Source organism: Gigantopelta aegis, chromosome 2 (genome assembly GCF_016097555.1).
Source record: "Gigantopelta aegis isolate Gae_Host chromosome 2, Gae_host_genome, whole genome shotgun sequence".
Classification (NCBI taxonomy): Eukaryota; Metazoa; Mollusca; class Gastropoda; order Neomphalida; family Peltospiridae; genus Gigantopelta; species Gigantopelta aegis.
This window is the reverse complement of record NC_054700.1, coordinates 8137719-8158556: the sequence shown is the minus strand read 5'-3', so window position 1 is coordinate 8158556 and position 20838 is coordinate 8137719. Positions and strand designations below refer to the sequence as shown.

At 34.7% G+C, this 20838-nt stretch overlaps 2 protein-coding genes across 4 annotated transcripts in view; one reads left to right on the top strand and one right to left on the bottom strand.

The window, feature by feature from the left end:
* LOC121380779 (ubiquitin-like modifier-activating enzyme 6) overlaps window positions 1–9507 on the bottom strand; it is a 60391-nt gene extending 50884 nt beyond the window's left edge. For 2 of the 3 annotated variants that reach the window (XM_041509751.1, XM_041509756.1), the window contains exons 1-4: window positions 9184–9334; window positions 7308–7395; window positions 6317–6411; window positions 2474–2502 (exon numbers count right to left, since the gene is read on the bottom strand). In XM_041509751.1, coding sequence (XP_041365685.1) covers window positions 2474–2502; window positions 6317–6411; window positions 7308–7345 — 162 coding nt within the window. In that variant the 5' untranslated portion in view covers window positions 7346–7395; window positions 9184–9334. Of the gene's footprint in view, window positions 1–2473; window positions 2503–6316; window positions 6412–7307; window positions 7396–9183; window positions 9335–9372 lie in introns of those variants that run through there. The other variant, XM_041509765.1, reaches the window with a different exon arrangement.
* Window positions 9379–20838, top strand: part of LOC121380769 (microtubule-associated protein 1B-like) — a 94198-nt gene continuing 82738 nt past the window's right edge. The window contains exon 1 of the mRNA XM_041509739.1: window positions 9379–9658. Within this exon, the coding sequence (XP_041365673.1) occupies window positions 9520–9658 (139 nt within the window). The 5' untranslated portion in view covers window positions 9379–9519. The remainder of the gene's footprint in view (window positions 9659–20838) is intronic.

Genomic DNA, 20838 nt, shown 5'->3' with positions numbered 1-20838 from the left:
ATTGACAACTCCACTCACTTTAAGATATGACTATTTCGTGACTTAACAGTTGATTATTTTATAAATGCAGGAGGGAGGGAGGGAGGGAGAGAGAGAGAGAGAGAGAGAGAGAGAGAGAGAGAGAGAGAGAGAGAGAGAGAGAGAGAGAGAGAGAGAGAGAGAGAGAGAGAGAGAGAGAGAGAGAGAGAGAGAGAGAGATTGATATTGGCTACCACCACAAAGGCTACACCTACAGAAAAAGAAACAAGGGGTCTTTTATATGCACTTCCCATACACAGGACAGTTCAAACTATAACCTTTGATATACCAGTCATGGTGCACTGGTTGCAACAGGTCAGAACTCAAGTCCACTTATGGCAATTAAACCATATTTCAGGCAACAGCTCTACCACTGAGCTACATCTCACACCCAAGTAGCTCAGTGGTGAAGCACTCGCAGTATTGAGTTGCAATGGGTTAAAAGAGTGACTGCCTTCAAAGTGAATGACTGTTTCCTACTGATCCAGACACAATAAATAATCCACAAGAGGTTATTTCAAAACAGGACATTCCCAGTCTGGAGCTCCACGCGGTAAGACGTGTTTGTTTCGCTTGTGCACACTGCAGGTGCTTTCGTGTGCTCGACTTGGGGGTCCTTCATTTCATTGTTTTTGTCAGCGAAATGAAGTTTTCTACTGGGATGTATGCGGCCATTGGAACTGATTGAACGCTGGAACACTTCTCGTTTCGACAGTCTGCACCACCAGGTTGGATTCTTTTTCAGCGAGATTCCTGACTCTGATTGTTTTTTCGTGACTCGTATGACGGCCATTCTGCAGAACGCCACGGTTGTTCGCGTGTAGTCTCTACATGTCCGAGCCTATCCTAGCAGCACTGGAAGATTGACCGCCCCACTCTAAGAAGAAATAGGAAGCGGGGTCGGCCCCTACTACTCTTTTTTTTAGACTTTACATTGCTTTATAGTGATACCATCTCATATCCTCCGGAGTCGGGCCCGTCCGCACCACTATACCAACCCATGACGACTGGACTATACCCTAGTCTGATACTCTACTCGTTCAGACGGATCCGGCTTCTCAAGATCTGTATTTCAGCACAGCACTACACCTTCAACATCTATCGACTGTCAATCTAGGGGTTTTCTTGACGGGATGCAACCCTCCATCTCGTCCCTTTAAGCTGTGCACCCAAACGGCGTTAACGAGGCCACTCGCGTGGACGTATTGATCGGACTTTAAACGTTTAGATCTGCATTCAAAATTTTATGTCGAAATTACTTCTTTTTTGTAATATTATTAAATAGTCCGATCCTCTCTTCTTTCTCTTATTTAATTTTGGACTGTCCTTCTAAAATGCTCCAAATTATATAAATATTCGGCCGAGCAGTCAATTCTTTTTTATTTTTGGCTTGTAACCTTTTTCTTTTTTTTTCTTTAATCTATTAACTTTTTTACTAATTGCTATTTTCAAAATTCTGCCCATTTTCACCGCCCCCCCCCCCCCCCCCCCCCCCCCCCCCCCACACACCCCTCCATCCCGAGTCAAACCACCGATATTATCGGAGGTCGGACTCGGGATGGGCGTGTTCGAAACCCTAGTGGTATATGGGCATGTTAAACTACATTTGTGTTGTAGTTATCATCACCATCTTCAAAACAGGATTTAAAACATGCCTCTGAGAACGTAAAATTATCATAAATGACACAGGTTATACAAAAACTAATTTATTATTATCAATTTCTTTTAAAAAAATGTGTGATGACCATGTTAATGATGTCTTAAATTTAGTGTGAAAAATAAAAATGTGCAGTGCATAAATTAATTTGTGTGAGTGATGCGTGAACAAAACACACACATCAATTAAGAATTAAAACAGTAGACCTGAAGGCTTTAAGCTGTCATACACCAAACACAAATTAAAGCTCAATGTGGCAAACATATTTCATTACTAAAATTTGCGAACATTCAACAAGAATTGAGGAATTAAATGTTTTTCCTACCATAAATGTTTTCGGTGAACTGTGCTGAGAGGTTAAACCAAATTTCACTGACCTAGGTTGTCTTTCTGTCAGAAAGAAATTTTTGGGTATGGCACTATGAAATTGAATATTTACAATGTATGTGCTGAATGAAAATGCAGTCGACCGGGGATATGGGGGCCTCCCCAAGAAAGAAAATGGGTTAGGTTTAGGGTTAAGAAAATCATACAGTAATGATAAGAGTCATTAATTTTGTCAAAAGGTCAACTTAAAAAAAAAAAATCTGCAAACAAATTTGGGTATGGTGCCATACCCATTTTACCCTTTGGCAGAAACCCTGCTAGGCCTTATAGTTTGTGAGAAACTAATCTAAATGCAAAACCTTTATACAATAGCCAGCAGAAATGTAATACCTATATTTCCCCATTTTACTTAACTAAAAACAAGACAAAAATTGTATATTGTTTATAGATGTACAATAAATATAAACTTACCTTTACACCAGCCAAAACAATATTCTTAGCTGAAAAAAAGAATTAGAATAAAACTTGACTAATATTACAAGAATTCTGCAGAATTAAATGTCTCACCTACCACAAAATATGTTTGGTGCACTGTGACGAACACCCAGAGGTGCAACTATAAACCAAGTTTCAGAGCACTGTGACGAACACCCAGAGGTGCAACTACAAACCAAGTTTCACTGACCTAGGACTTATTGTTTGTGAGAAACTCATTTAAATGTGAGACTTTACATTAAACAGGGTTCATACACTTAAAATAGTTTTATTTTCCAGGACCTTTTTTTACATTTTCCCAGAGTCTGAATATATTACTGTATTACATTGTGCCCCAAACAAGCAAGCCCAAATTGAGTATGAACATGCTGACCTCAAAATATTTTTATCTCAATACCACTAAAATGTTAAGTTTAATTTGACTGCATTCACTTGAAATGCATTTCAGCAACATCTATAGGGTGTATACTACCAAATCAAATCCCATAGACGACAACAGTAACATATGTGGCTAAAACTCCTACCTGCAACGTATTAATCGACATAAACACCACGGATATAAATGCTACCACCCCATACCCTTAAAGTGAATCACAAAAAAGCTGCTCATTTCTGAGATAACAGGTAGCATCTATGACTACCCTAGTTCCGCACAAAATTTGAGTACTTTTTTTTTACAGGTACCCCATACATGTTCCAAACACAAGGCTACTTGACACAGTGGTACTAGATGAAATAAAATTGCATACATTTTTAGCCCAGATGAAACTTTTTTTTTTTTACAACCAACACACTCACATTTATAACCAATCGCAGGACTTGTGGTGTTCACTTCTCTATCAAAAGTTGGGTGCACCTCGAACTTTGACCCAGCCGGAAGTTATTTGGTTTAGTACTACCTTTACCAGCTGTTAATAACATTACTGTACTAACAAGATCTCAAGAGTGCTCAGAACAGACAAAAAACCAGTTGTGCGTAAATTAATGAGATCTCTGATAGAATATTATTACCCATATGGGCTCAAATATATGGGGTAATATTTGTTCGATCATTGCACAGTGTGCAGATTGCTTCTACAGCCACTGATTGGCTGGCTTAAAAATCACGACGTTTGGTTGGTTGCTTGCCATGGCACATTTCATCATGTAATGCACGTAAGATTATAACGTAATGGCTGATGGCTTTGTTGTAGACTGCAGAGGAATTTTTACATTAAAAATCAGTTAAAATTGACAACGGGTAATAAAGAGAATAACCAACTTGCTACGAAGAATTACGAATTATCACATTTACAACATTCATTCACTTGGGACAGATAATTCATAATTCCTCGTAGCTCGTTAGTTATTGTGTAAATAATCCATCAAAGTACTTTTTGAAAAGACTTGTAATTCACTTACAAATAAACAGTAAATAAATAATGCACTGGTATGTCGTTATATAAAAATAAATTTTATGTTTAATTTATATTATCAAGATTTAATTTTTTCTTTTTAAACCCCCACTCTTCTACCCAAAAATATGACAGAATTAAAAAAGAAGAAGAAAGTAATGTTTAAATACCAGTATTATCCAGATTTAATATCCCCCCCCTCCCTAATCCTCCAATTTATTTCCCACACAAAACGTCTAAACATTAATTAATACATTTACGGTATTACGTTTATAGGCCAGTGCTTATAAAAGTACATGTACATATACTTTAAATCATCGTTTATTTGTGTTTTTAAAAAAGTACCTAATGACAAAATTACATAAATCATATTTATAAACATGTTTTAATTCCACTAATAATTATTTTAAACTCATTAGTGACATCATGTTGCAAATGCAAAATTTACTGGAATTATACCAGTTTCCGTGAGTAACTAAATGTCAAAGACATTATTTATTGATGGCACACAATAAATATCTTGAAGTGGACTTTTGTTATTATCAATTTACATCACAAACAATCAAAACTATTCTATAAAATTGATTGTTTATTTAGTTAAATGGTTTCTTTGTTGACTTGCCTTGACATGTGGAACCAGCCTCGGTGGCGCAGTGGTTATGCCATCGGACTACAAGTTGGTAGGCACAGGGTTTGCAGAGCGGGACCGGCTCCAACCCAGAACAAGTTCTCAAGAGCTCAATGGGTAGGTGTAAGGCCACTACACCCTCTTCTCTCTCACTAACCACTAACAAACTAACAACTAAACCACTGTCCTGGATAGACAGCCCAGATAGCTGAGGTGTGTGCCCAGGACAGTGTGCTTGAACCTTAACTGGATACAAGCACAAAAATAAGTTGAAATGAAATGACATGTGGATTCTACTTGTTTGACGTGTATTGAATCATCCGAGACTTCAAGGAAGATCAAAAGAATGTGTCACTACAAGTTGTCAACTTTTGCTAGACTCTCGCTGCATAGAAGGATAGCAGACATAAGCCTTAGGAGAAGGCACTGGTTACAGCTACCTACTGAATTATAATTATTTATTTTAGACAGTAGTTTCGAACTCACAAATGTCAGAAACAAGACTGCCGACAGCTACATAATTTATTCAAGCAATCACAAGATGTGTTCATTTGTGTCCACGCCTTTTCATTGTGTACATTTTAACAGCTGACCAATGGCAGTTGTCCTCTTATAAATTAGTAATGCATGAAGGATATAGAATGGAACCTGAAATCAAATGCGATTATTTCTAAATATAGTGTCCAAATAATTATTAAATGAAGAAACAAAAAATTAAAATTAAAAAAATAAAATACCAGAACTTTTCAGGAGGTTAATTAATTTTCCAGGAATTTTAAGCACTTTCCAGGATGAAAATAAAATTTAAGCATTTTCCAGGATTTTCTAGGATGCGTGTGAACCCTGGTTAAACTTCAATGACGCTGGAAAGGTACCGGTAATATCTATATCTCAACAATAATAAGTATAAACTGTAGGAAAGACAGGAACAAAATACTTGTCAAACAACACTTCAGTATAATATAAACTATAATAGCTATTTGGTGTATAACACGATTATTTTGACACTTGGTCGAAAGATAAAAAGATGTTATTCCTATCGAATGCAGAAAGTGACTTTCAATATGCATTTTCTTATAGACAAAAACGGTGCATACCACAACCTTCTATGCATCACTCATGGGGCACACTTGCTGGGATGGAGAAAAAAGTTCTTTGACCTATAAAGAGGACAGTACATACAACAGCCTTTGATGCATCAGTCATGGGGTACTGATTGGGATAGAGAAAACCCACAGTCCACTGAGATCAATTGATCCTATGACCTATCACTTCTCATACATGCACTCTACTACTGAGCATCCTGCTCCAACTGAGACATACGTCTTGTTAATATTCAAATATTTTAATTATAATGTTCATGTTCTTGTAAACTTACCAATTTCCCACTCCAACTGAGACACATCTTGTTAATATTCAAATGTTTGAACTATAATGTTCACATGTTCTTATAAACTTACCAATTTCCCACTCCAACTGAGACATACGTCTTGTTAATATTCAAATGTTTGACTATAAATGTTCACATGTTCTTGTAAACTTACCAATTTCCCACTCCAACTGAGACATACGTCTTGTTAATATTCAAATGTTTGAACTATAATGTTCACATGTTCTTGTGAACTTACCAATTTCCCACTCCAACTGAGACATACGTCTTGTTAATATTCAAATGTTTGAACTATAAATGTTCACATGTTCTTGTAAACTTACCAATTTCCCACTCCAACTGAGACATATGTCTTGTTAATATTCAAATGTTTGAACTATAATGTTCATGTCTGCTCTTAAACTTACCTATCTCAATACCCAGTCCTCCAAGTCCATAGACAAGTACATTTGATGTGGCCATACGCTTCATTGCACTGTCTCCAAGAACATACCGCTGACGACTGCAATAAAAAAATATTTGTTAAAAAAACAAATTAAACAAAATAAAAACCACACCATGTTCCTCAAGAAACATTTTGATAAAAACTTTAATTTTCCCAAGGAACAGTTTGTTTTAAAATTTTCAGTGAGTGACAGTTATATATATTATTTTAAAAATAACTAGCAGTTAACATTTTAGAATTGTGTATCAATCTTTAAAACTTGCAAAGCAAATTAAGGTCGATGACAGCCACTCCTCACACCCTTATTTTGGCTTTGTACACAATAAATATAACATATATCCAACGATAATTTGTTTATGTGATATATTTGACAAAGGGTACTTTTTATTTCTGTTATCTTTTAAAACTTAAACTTAAATAATATTTTGTCCTGAATTATGAAAAATAAAAACATACTGACCTGTAAACAGCATTGTCTGCTCGTTTTAGAATGTTGACAGAGGTTGAGGTTAGTAGACCAGTTTTTATTTTAATGTGGCGAAGCATTGTAATAATACAGTTAACTTTGAATTTGAATGACATCAGTATTCCAATGACGTCACTTTGCATCTCCTTACAATAACCATAAACTGGGTAAAATTTCCGTTTTAAGAAAGCTAAAATCCAAAATTGCTAATGAATTGGTTTTGTTTGAACATTACTAATGCACCTGAACATGTTTGAAGCAAATTTTGTGATTATAAAATTATACTATTTACGAAATATGGATTTGAAGTGAAATTACGGTAAGGCATTTTGTTTTTATTGTGTACGAAACCAAAACAAGGGTGCGAAGAGTGATTATCACCAATAATGAAAGAAAATAGTGGTGTTTTCCAACTTTACCGTTAGATATTGTCAAGACACAGCAACTAAAATAGTTTACGGTAATCATAAAGTAAAGAAATACAAACCTATAAAGAGAATCATCTATTTCCACTTCAGAAGCCATTTTCTATTAGTCTCTTTAACAGGTCGCACTAGTACCAGTATTGAATAGGTCTGAAAATATAACATGTACATGTGTACATTAAAACCAAGTTCTGCATAAATACAGAATAACTATAGTCCGTCCCACAGGGAACACTTTTTTCATACTATGGAATTTAAAACAAGTTATCTGTTTCTCAGCAGATTGTTTTTTAATTGCACACAAAAAAAAAAAAATTGTTACTTCCAAATCACTTTAAAATTTGCTTTTCTTCTTACGTCAAACCAAACTGAAATTAATGACAAAAAACATTTTTGTAGAAGGATGGGACGGCCTATAGTTAATGACAGGATACCTGTGAAGGTAAGAATGAGAATGAGCTGAGCAATGATTTAACAATAAGATTAAGAAATAAACATAATAAAAGTGAAAGTTTTAATATGGAAACACAACATCATAGACACTGACATAAGCAGGCATATATTATCTGTCCACTGTCTTTCCATGTCAGTATGTACATCTCAGTACAAATTAGAAAATTAGACACAAGTTAAACAAAATCAGTTTACTCAGTCATGATTCAGTTATTCTTTCTATTCAATATTTAGTTTAAAAACTTAACACAATGTTAATATCCACTATCCACAGGAAGAAAGAATGAACACAATAAAGTAAAAATAATAGCTCAATTGCCCATGATCTTTCCTGTGCACTCCTTCTCTTGAAGCAAAATGGTAATTAATATGCAATGTAACTCGCCATTTGAATTCTCGTATAACCAGTATGACGTCATCCGGGTATGAAACAAAGCCTAAGTGATTACTGTTTTACTGAGAATATTTAAGTTATTAAATTAGCTATTTGTATGCCTCGCACATTGTCATGTATTTTCTGTAGCTACCATGTAGTTGCAGCATATCTTAAGAGTATTATAACAGCTTGGGTTGTCATATAAGAGAAACGAACAACAGGAATCTGAATTAGTATATAATGTATAATTAGAACTCAAGTGTTTCCATATAGCTTGTATGTCTAGGGCACCTAGCCAGAGGCAGGTTGGGCAGAACATAATTTTTGTTGATGCAATTTCCAGGTAATATTAATTATAAATTTTAACTATTTTGAAATGATAAGATAATAATATAATAATTATGATGTGGGCTACAAAATAATATAATCTGTATGTACACAGATGTTCGGTTAAGAGAACACTGTCATTTTCGATCAGTTCTGACTCTTCACTTGACACGCCTACCGACTTACTGCTGATTGTCCGATTTGGTGGAGGTAGCCAATGAGATGTTACAATACTGCGAACATCCGTAGACAGGCAACCAGTCTGTATGTAAGTAAAGCATGTCACAAGAGCTATCAGACCAGTGTCGTACTGAACAAAAGCTTTATGTTTTGGTAAATCGATACAGAATTAAAATGGGAATAGATGCATGGTCAAAATAGGAATTGCTATACTAGCAAGTGTATTGACAGTACTATCTATCATCAGTATCATGATGCATTGACTACATAAATAAAGTTATTATTATTATTAATCACAATACCCCTAGTATTTAATGTCAAAGCGTTCTTGTTGCATTTAAGCAGGAATCGTTGCCTATCTATAAAATACTGCCCAGCTCTCCCAATCTTGAATTATCTTCCACTGAAAAAACCCTTAAAATATTATCATCATGTCATCCACGATTCAATTTCCATGACGATGATCCAGTGATCCACGTTTTTACCCCCCAAAAATGAATGACATGTCATGGGGAAATTGCACTTAGCTCAGAAGGTGGTTATTTGTGAAAGGTACTATATATATGAAATAAAATTAAAAAATATTATTGTGAAGTGCATACGTGGTTTGATCTCCTACACGTCTTCGCTTGTATCTTTGTGTTTTTATTTCCTCGCTCCCATCCCCAACTACTTAGGATCCGGAAATAAATCCTAAATATCTTTAAATCGTTTCTTATTGGTTAACTGTAGAGCACTGTCAAAATTTCTCCAATGAAAACAACGCTAACAAACCAATGTCGATTTCTTACAAACTTGAATAGTTCGAGCACACTTGTATGCCGCCTATGTAGTCTAAACAGCGAAGGGACACAACTCTCCGTGCCGCTCTCACATGCCCAGAAAAAGTAGCCGGTCGAGGTTTTCCACCGATCTTCAGAGTTGAGCTGCAAAGTATAATGGCGACGGAAAGTATGCTCGGTTCTGAAACGGATGATCTTAGCTTTTCAAATCCAGCTGGAGCCGCTTTACTTTTAATAATCGGAGAACCTCATTCAGACGGTCACAGGAATTTAATTTTGGACGAGATTACCAAAGGTAAGAATTGGAATTTTTTGCAAAACATTTAACAAGTAAAGTGAAGTTTGGTTTTTTTTCTTCTTAAAATTATCATAACATTATGCTGTCTGGAATGGAAAGAGATCAAAACTAGAAGACATGTATTGCATCAGTACCAAGGATTATTACTTCATTGCACTACACAAGAAGAAAATGACTTTTTGTTTCCTTTCCTGATCTGTCTGCCAAATCAAACTGTATCCTTCATGTTTAGTGATGACTCAGTTTGGGTGTATTTAAATTGGCTTTAACTTTGTTCTAGTTTTATTTAACTTGCAAGCATGCATAGGCTACATGTATATTTTTAATGAATTATATGCAGAGTACATGAAATTTTTTTTTTTAAATGTGCTAATAGGATGGGCTTGTTATGGAATACACATGTATGTTGCTCATACATCTAGTGCTACATGTAGATCATTTATGATAAAGTAAAAACATGATTCATTAGTTTTTGAAGTCAATCTTAAGTTGGCATGCACTGCTTAACATGATAATGTCTCAGTAATGACATGACATTACTCCATAATACTTCCAAGTGCTACACATACATGTACATTAGACCAGTCTCATTCAAGTCATTGATCAGTATGTTATTTGAATGAGTCTTTCCAGTACTACCTGCACCAAGACTTAAGATCATAGCCTGCCGCTGTTGCTGTATGACAAATACCTTTCAACCATTAAATCATCACTTTATTTCATTTCTTATTGACTTGCGTATTGTTTAGTCTGACCTGTTTGTATTTGTATCCACATTCCAGCAACATTCCATCCTGCAACACCTGTCAGTTTATCGAGTCCATTTTATCACGTACCTCAATTCATCTGTTTTGATCAATACCAGTAAGTGTAAATTGTAGGTAAAGGCCGTCACAGGAATGCAATGCAAGTCGATGATGTCATCGTATATTTTTTCACATCTGACTAATCTCTGACGAAAGTGCCAGGTTGGCACGTGATTATCATAATTTATTTTTCTGTTTATCAAGTCGTCATGTGCAGTGTACTGTAGCCAAAGATTCTTCATTGTGCATACAAAGCCACAGCAAATGGAGTGGAATTATAAAAGTTTTTGCATAAGAACCAGATTTAAAAAAAAAAAAATTCCTCAAAATACATACAAATGAAATTTATATTTTTATTGTCCCAAAACAGGTCTATACCCAAACAATCATGTCTGGATTATTATTATTTTTTTTTTTATGGTTTCTCATAGGTGCTGGAAGATATGCCAGCAATTGGTGGGGGATGGGGGTGGGGTAGCAGTAGTATATTAATTCGCCTTCCAAACGGAGGTGTGATTGGTCACACTGAGTCTCATAGGATCGAGGGGGCAGATTTAGCTCTGTCGGTTGAGTGCTCGCTTGAGGTGCTTGCGTCACAGGATTGATCGTCGTCCATCTATATAGACTCATGTCCCAAACCGTGCCTCACAAAAGCTATGTATATAGGCCTAATGTTCTGAGGTGTCGTTAAACAAATATTCCTTTCTTTTTCAATGGGAGACCGATGCGTGTATTCAGAGCTAACCCTCCACTTCTGAAAACTGTTTCTTTTAATATGAACTATTTATATAAAATGTGTGGATTATGTTGCAAATATAGTATACCCATATATGGGTGTATTGTTGTGTGATCAATTAAATATAGTACAAAGAATGACAAAAAGATAGCTGTTTTTAAATGTAAGAGATAAATTGTTTGAAAATTACTAACAGATGCATATTTTTTTTCCATATATACATGTATGGTTATAGTTATTCCATTTTTTAAATTTTAATAATTAAAGACACATTTAATTTTATGTATACATATATGTATGCACATACATGTATATATGTAATATTATTCTTTCATACTATACAATACATTAACATTAATTATTTGGCACACAAGACATTGACCTTTTAATTTGAAGGGTCACATTTCACTTTGTTCATTCTTCTGGTGCGTTCAGATGGTTCCATGTTAGACCTGTTAATTAGCGATTGATTAACAAGGGGTTTCTGGTGGTCGGTCTGTCTTCTGTTTACAAAGACTTGGTGACAGGCCCTGGAACAAAGGCTGCTGTCTGTGACGACTGCACCCATTGACCTGTCTGTAGTGTGATTTCTGCCTATCAGTATCAATAGGAAGACATTCCATTTCCTCACAGGTAGCAAGCTAGCTAGCTAGAACATTGGTTGGTCATACAGGGTAATAGGCAGAGATGGTGGCTATGTACACTGCTTGGCTTAATTTTATCGCGATATCATCATAACAATTAACATGTGCACTCTAGCTTTTATTGTGATGTTGTGTAGGAAAGCACTTATTAACATGCGATTAGCCATATGTTGATGTGCTTGTGTTATTGATCTGTTAACATCTTTTGTTCTGTTTGAATAATTGAATTAATTCCTTTTGTCAAGTGGTTTGCATGTTGTTCTGTGCTATATCTATCCATATAACCAGATGTTACATGTGGGTTTTTTTAGTACCAACCCCACCCGTTTTTTTATATTATAATATTAAAATCTAATTTTTTTTAAACAAAAGTCAATTTTACTGTACTCGTCAGGTTTTTTTGTTTTTTTCTCTTCTGTTTTTTAATATTTTGTATTTATAAATTATATCACCACCCGTTTTCTTTATTATAATCTTATAATCCATATAGTATTATTGTCCTAGTATTTGTGATTCAATTTATAAAGGTAGGAATATAAATTTATGTATATGCATCAGAATATGGAGGATGGGGGCACAGACACTGAAGATTATATGGGGTGGGTTTAGGTCATTTGCAAGTGTTCACCTGAGATGGTTGGGTCGTAACGTCGAACTATCTGAACAGACCCATTGTTGTTTTTACCCAATCTCTTCATATATGTGCACTACGACTGGTACATGTGTATGTTATTGCTTGTATGTGCTCTCTTAACTGGGGAAATGCACATACACATGTATGTAAAAGATCCCTTACTACTACTAATAACAAATTTGACTGTATTTGTCATAATTACAAACTGTTTGACATCCAATAGCTGACGAAAATTAATCTATGTTCTCCATTTCTTATCATTAAATAAAACTAACTTTACTGTTAACTGAAGATTATGCAAACCAACCCACCCACCCCACCCTGTCTTAGTTGAAAGGTAAATTAATTAAGGGATTACTTTTTTTTTTTTTTTATCTGGAATCATAAAAATTATGTATCTACATATTTGGTGATTCTACCTCATAATCTTATACTTCTTATTCAAAATCTGGGATTTGCAGAACTTTCTAAGCCAAGAATCCTACTTTTAAAATTAAATGTGTAACCTGAATAATAACTGTGCCACCCTCCAGTTGGTGGTGCATCTTTCGATAGCTGTGCTGTGCTACTTTCTAGAATGTATGTAGTACAACAGTGAATAGCCTGTGACATGGGTGTGGATTTTAGCATTGTCTGCAACAACACAGCCTGCTGTTTCCTCTTACATTGTACATGGCATGGGGGGAGAGAGAGAGAGAGAGAGAGAGTGAGTCATGTTCTGAGAGCCGGCTCGCATGCATCCAAGCAGACATGTGGTGTTGTGGGCTTGTGTAATATTATCACATGAATGAGGATGGCTGTGTGTATATGTGTACACATTCCCAGTTTGTTCTTGAGCCTTGCGTGTGTTTTTTCGGCTCCATCCTACCCGAGTGTGTTTATTTTACGCGAGTCTCATTGTGTCGAGCTCGTTCTATATTTTCTGCGGGACGTTTCTTGCTCTCGCAGTTCTTTTCTTGGATCTTGCCGAACTGTTTTAGAATATATAGATTTCTGGGTGTTTTTTTTTTGTTAACTGAAGTTAGGACTAGGAAAGGCAAGGAATAAATATGTTTAATGACATTTTAACATATATGCCTAGTTGGTGTTGATCTAACATTTTATGGGTATTTTGATACTTGGCCAAAAGATGGATTTTTTCTTTTTGTTTTGTTTGTGTTTTTTATTTTTATTAGTTTAAAAAAAAAAAACCTCTCTATATTAAACAGACATGGTGGGAGAAGATAAAATTGCCGATTGATTCCATGTGTGACATCATTAGTAGCCCCATTTTAGGGGTGGGGGAGAGAAAAAGAATTAAAAAAGATTAATACATGTACATATATATGTAAGCTGTGACATAAAAAAAGAATTTGTCCCAATAATAGAAACGAACAGATGCTTTGGGCTGAGGAAAATGATAGCATAGTGGGACTAACAAAGACATTTAAAACAAAAAGTTGGTCTTAAAGGTTGAAAATCAGCTCAAGACCAGGAAAAAAGGGGTCCCCCCTCCCCCAATCCTGTTAAACCTGTGTAAAAAAATCAAATAATGTTCATCACATTTATTGATTTATCCTGCTGCACCCAAAAGAAATATTGTTGCAGGAACATGTCTGCGATCGCTGTTTGTGGTGTCATGATGTTAAGTATCATAGTACATAAACATGTACACGGTGTAGCATGTCCTGTCTCGGCTTCAAACCACTTTGCTTTTAATTTAGTTTTATATCTTTCACACGATAGAGATTCATCAGTATCCAATTTCGATGTTTCTCGTTGGTCTTGCACCAAACTGAGACATCGACAGATTTAGACTGGGTCACTGTGACTTACGTGATTATCAATGTCTGACACTGGCTGGATTGTCGGGTTAAAATATTCAATGAGGTTTTCATGCAGGGATGTTATGCGCCATTTCATTGTCTGTTCAAACATAACACAGCAATTCTGGTAATATTATGAATGTATGGAAAATGGATTTGTGGACAGAACACAGTTACTTTTAATTACATGTTTATGGTCACGATCTAGAAACTGCAGAATGAACTGTGTGTCATAAATTATGTAATATTGTGCTGAATGTTATTATTGACCCAGCTTGACATGAGTTAAAATGCATTTAATTAAAGAGTACATGTGGAAATGTCAGACAACTGCTTGTTTTGGTTTCATGAGTTATTTAACCTTCATTATCATTTCATTGAATACAATTACATTGTGGAGAGTGATACGTATATTCGTAATTTATTACTGCTTAATATGCTTTAATATACATGTATATTTTTAAAAAGTGGCATTCTCTATGCTAGAGCCATTGTACATGTATTTTATGTAGATTCTCTGGCTCTGCTTAAACACTTATTTTTGTCCCAGTAAAATTAAAAAATAAATTGCAAAAAATTTATTTTTTAAAGTCAACAACAACATATATTATGTGACTATTAATAATCAATCTTAAAAAGTTCCTGTTGAAGGGGAAATTGTCCCTTGAGCTTTCTTAAAAGTACACCATCCTTCAAGCGAATTTTTTGTGTGTTTTACCTATATTTATGTAATAATGTTTAAAATTACTAAAGCAGCCTATAAAAGAATGCCTTAAACCAGCTTAAAATGCACCAGAGAGCACCCAAAACCCTATAGTTTTAGACCTTAAAGCCCTTGAATCCTTCAGATTTTGGGCCAGTTTGGATGAATCTATCCCCGTCAATGGACCCAATTTAGTTTTTTCGGTGTCAGCTAGTGTCCTAAGACTATAGTACAGTGTTATAACAAAGATTATGGTATGTGTTGTCTTGTGTATAGAACAAAAGAGTTGCCACACTGGTACTAGTAGCATTTCTTGTGGTTTTTACCCACATTTTTATGACAATTAATATTTGTTGATATGTAGCCAAATTCAGTTTGTTTTCACTAAATATGTTAAACCACAGCAAAATGAAGTGTTATTATATATACATGCTAAATTTCTCATTCATTAAAACATTAATTTTTATTTTTTTAATTATAGCAAAATTAATATACCAACATGAACTTAATTTGTCTTTGGCGATTTGCTCTCTTCGCCAAATCAAACTTAATTTGTCTTTGGCGATTTATCAAAAGACTATTTAATCCATGTGTCATTTTGTATCTCTGAAACAGAATAACGACTCTGTAAATATTCATTGCAGCAATCGGTTATATTTATACTCCATTTTTTATGAATGATTTAACATGAATTCAGTTGCCCTTTACAATAATCATTTTACATTTTCACAGTAATTAATTGCATTACATTTTATTCAAGTATTTGGATCAATGAACTGTAGTTGCTGTTATGAAATATATTGATTTTTGTATTACATTGATTTGTGTGTTAATTATCTGGCTTCTGATTACAGTAAATGTTAATATTTGTCAATATATTTTCTTTAGTACATTAAAGATTTCCTAATTGTTCTTGGTGGCAATTAAACACATGCATTTGAATAGGTCTTTAAATAACTTAAGAAACCAGAGCCTTACTAAAGGTGAGTCAAAACATACATCAAGAAATGTAGTTTGTTTTTCTGTTTAATGACATTACTGAAGCACATGATGTCAAACATTTGTGAATTCTTAGTCAGTCTTTAACTGCACTTCCGCACAGACTGGACAGCACATACCATTGTCTTTGATGTACATGTACAAGTCATGTGGCAGGTTTGATTCTATGTGACCCAAGCATTTTAGTTAAACTTACAACTGAATGAGCTAAATATTCCTACGATTGCAAGAAATTATCACAGATAATCGACTTTTGCTGACTTCAGACTGGGCTAACTTTTAACACTATTGCAAGAAATTATCACAGATAATCGACTTTTGCTGACTTCAGTTTAATTTGAATATTTGAAGTATATACACTGTCATTCTTATCTCAATTTTAACAATAATACATATATACCTATAGTTTGAAACAAGTTTATTACTTTATTTTTGAGTAGTCTGCACCAAATGTCAAAGAAAACGAGATAGGTGTCACCTTTCTGACAGCATGACAGCGTCTACATTTTTATGTCTGTGTTTTTGCATTTACGTGTAGTAGCTCTTTTCACTGAAAACTCCTAGTACCAGGTCAGCTTACTTCACGTGCACACACCATGGATAAATTATAAACTTGTAACGTCATGGACCTGTCTCAGTAGTAAAGTTTAAGGTCAAGGTTAGTGACATATATATATATATTATATCATGAACTCCAAAAGGTTAATAAAGTTTGTTTTTGTTTCTGGACTCTACTAAAGCACATCGTTTTATTAATCTTTGGCTAATATATGTCAAACATATGATACTTCTGACGTACAGTTTTATAGGAAACCAGCTACATTTCTTTTATTAGCAGCAAGGAATCTTTTATGTGCACTTTCCCATATACAGGAGAGCACATACTACAGTTTTTGATATATACCAATCATGGGGCACTGGATAGGATGGGGGTGGGGAACCCAGTCAGAGAATGGTTCCATTGAGGGGGATCGATCCTTTGACCCCAGCTGCTCAGGAGAATTTAACACCAAAAGGAATGCGCACACTTCATGGACTACTCTTTTCGATTAACAGCAAGGGATCTTTTATATGCACCATCCCATAGACAGGATAACACATACCACAGCCTTTGATGTACCAGTTGTGGTGCACTGGCTGGATTTTTTTGGTGTTCAGTATAGAACATTCAATATGACATTATTATACTTCAGTGCACTTGTTATATGATTCCTGTCTATGGGAAATTATACATAAAAGATCCCTTGCTGCTAATAGAAACATTCAGTGAAACCTCTCAAGACCAGACCCTCTGTAAACCGGAATTCCCTCAAAACCGAATGTTTTACAGAGTTCCTTTATAAAAACCAGTACAGAACTGTACCTCTCTAAACTGGATCCATCTTATTGTCCCCAAGGGTTTAGAAGGGTTTCACTGTAGCAGGTTTCCTCTAAACGACTACATGTATGTCATGATTATCAAGCCTTTGATATCAAAATACATTGAAACCTCTCAAAACCAGACCCTCTATAAACAGAATTCCCCCAAAACCAGACATTTTTTCACGGTCCTTTTTTAAAAACCAGTACATAACTTAACCTCTCTAAACCGGATACCTCTTAACACTGGATATTTTACTTGGTTCTGAGGGTGTCCGGTTTAAAGGGGTTTCACTGTAGTTAATGATGATGTGCTCTAGTGGTGGTATTAAACATGTATCAAACTATCAAGTAAGCATATTTATCACAGAAACATGGTTTATAAAATCTTTGTTTCCGTGATAAATATGCTTAGTTGCACTTGTTTATGTAGCTAAGCTTATAAAGTTACTTATTTTCAGTGTTATGTATTTAATTTCAACTGGATATCAATTTACTTTTTTTAGATGCTGTACATGAATGTATTCGTTGATGCATGTAAATGTTTTTGTTACTTTTTATCTGATTTTATATTAATTTCTTGTGTGTCACATGATCTTGAAGTTTTTTCATTATAAATTAATCACACATTGTTAGTATTAAATTGTGTGTAAAATTAAATATTGAACCGTGCAAGTTGATGCCACATAGTGATAAATTAGAAAGTTTTTAGTTTTTTTAATGGATACAGCTTAAATTAAGTGTTTGTTACTTTTAAAGGATGTTACATTGTAAGTATAGGTTTCGAGTGAATAGATGCAGGGCCATGGCTAGGATGTTTTCTTTGGGAAGACAACTGAGTAATTAATAGTCTAAAACTCCTTAAGCAGTTAAGAAGAGAATTTTGTTTAAGTTTCTATAATGCTTTCCAGATTTTTTTTTTGGGGGGGTGGGGGCAACTGTCCTCCTTTCCCCCCTGTTAACTACTGACCTGAGATGATGTTAGGTTAATCAATTTTGTGTTGTAATTTACGTTTGTAAGGGTAGTTAATGAACTTGCATATATGAATTAAATGTTACTTTTAAAGGATGTTTATACTGTAAGTTTAGGTTTTGCGTGAATAGATGATGTGAGGTTAATCAATTTTGTGTTGTAATTTACATATGTGACGGCAGTTAATGAACCTGCATACAGTTTTAAGTATAGGTGCACCAGATTTCATGACCTGGAACAAAAACCACACACACAGTTTGGTCTCAGGTCGACACATGGAGATTGTATTTGTAATCAACAAATTGAAGAAATTACTGATCAATAGCTAGGCTGTTTTGTAATTTTATCCAAGTGAATGGTTTCTGTGGTGACCAACTGTCTAGACGATGTCCTGAGGGTGCCTGGCAGATGAAACAATCGATTAGATATTGTTCCTGCATGTGGTACTTGAGACACAGTGTTTGGCTGCCAACACGATTGTATCTTTGGGCTCTATAGGTGCTTTGTGCCTGATTTTGCGAGTGCTTTCATGTCTAATAATCCATTGTTTCTACATGATCAGAAAACAATTGGAAAATAATATTGATAGAGGTTTTTTTTTACTTCTTGTTATATTAAGAAGAAGAAAGAAGTAGTTTATTTAACGATGTACTCAACACATTTTATTTACGGTTATATGGCGTCAGACATATGGTTAAGGACCACATAGATATTGAGGGAGGAAACCCGCTGTCACCACTTCATGGGCTATTCTTTTCGATTAGCAGCAAGGGATCTTTTATATGCACCATCCCATAGACAGGATAGCACATACCACAGCCTTTGATGTACCAGTCGTGGTGCACTGGCTGGATTTTTTTGGTGTTCAGTATAGAACATTCAATATAATGTTATTATCATACTTCAGTGCACTTATTATATGATTGTAAATTTACCACGGGGCTACATCCTGCCCTTGTGCACATAAGGACAAACAGTAACGTAAACATGTGTAACCGAAAAGCAAGAAAATAAATATTATTTACATAACTGCTTATTTACAATGTACTTAAGTGCTGTATATAACACACTATGTGTTATTAATATCAAGTGCCAAATTTATTTGTTAAAGCATGTTTATATAAATAGAACTCACTTTTGGTATAAAACGTAATGGATAGTCGGGCACTCCATTTTATTTACATCTCATGGTATTAGAGAAAACAGACTTTTCATTGATGAAAAAACAAATGATGGCAGATGCAATCATTTCTCAAAATGTTTTTCATTTTAGGCATATTGCACGTGATAACAGACATGGAAGTCTTTTCATTTGTAGGTAAATGGGACCTCACTGGTTCCTGCATGCTTGTGAGCATTAGAAAAATTCTGATGTTTGCAAATTTGTTGTGCACGACTACTGATTATTCTACGATACATATATACATGTATGTTGGCTTTTTAAAGTTTAGTCATATATGTAGATATAAATTTTACAAAGCATACATGTATATATAATTCTCCATGGTTATATAGACACACCCATTTTGGGTCATTCATTACAAAAGTAACATTTAAAATCGGTTGATAAAAATTCTGACTGTTTGTGTATATTTTACATATATACATGCATTTAAATAATTTTTTCCACATTTTGGTATGTTGCTGCCAGCTATAGCATGTATCGAGTTGAACGTGTAGTGTTAATGTTTACAACAGATGTACCATACTTGAGTTGCACACTGCAAACCCCTGAAACAGGAAATAATTATTTGTGCCAGTTTCCTTCTTTAGAAGTTATTGTCTAAACATCTACACTTTATTGTTTGATTGTTAGCAGACAAGACAAAACAAAATTTGATAAAATGCAGTATTAAATCATTTTATCAAGTGTTACATTTCGCTATAAATATTTACTTTCCTTACACTGTTCTATCAGCCACTCATGGAAGTTAAGTTTGTTTCGTTTAATGGTATCACTAGAGCATATTGATTTAATTATTCGCTATTGGATGTCAAACATATGGTAATTTTGACATAGTCTTAGAGAGAAAACCCTCCATATTTTCACCATTAGTAGCAAGGTATTTTTTATAAGCACCATCTCACAGACAGCTAGGATAGCACATACCATGACCTTTAATATTGCAGTTGTGGTGCACTGGCTGGAACGAGAATAGCCCAAAAGGTATGACTATACCAAATAAAATCCCATAGACGACCATGTTAACGTTTTGTATTTGAAAACACTATATGCAATATATCAACCAAACTATGACCCATAAATATCAGTACTACAACCCCTACTTCAAAGTATTAACTGAAGAAAATGGTACCTTTCATGGCTCATTTTCGGTATAACCAGATGTTTTTACAACACCCCTAGGTTTGCACAAAATGTTAGTATTTTTTTTTTTTACAGGTGCCCCATACATGTTCCAAGCACACGGCTACTTGACACAGTGGCATTAGATGAAATAAAATTGCTTACATTTTTAGCCCAGATGAAACTATTTTTTTTTTTATAACCAACACACTC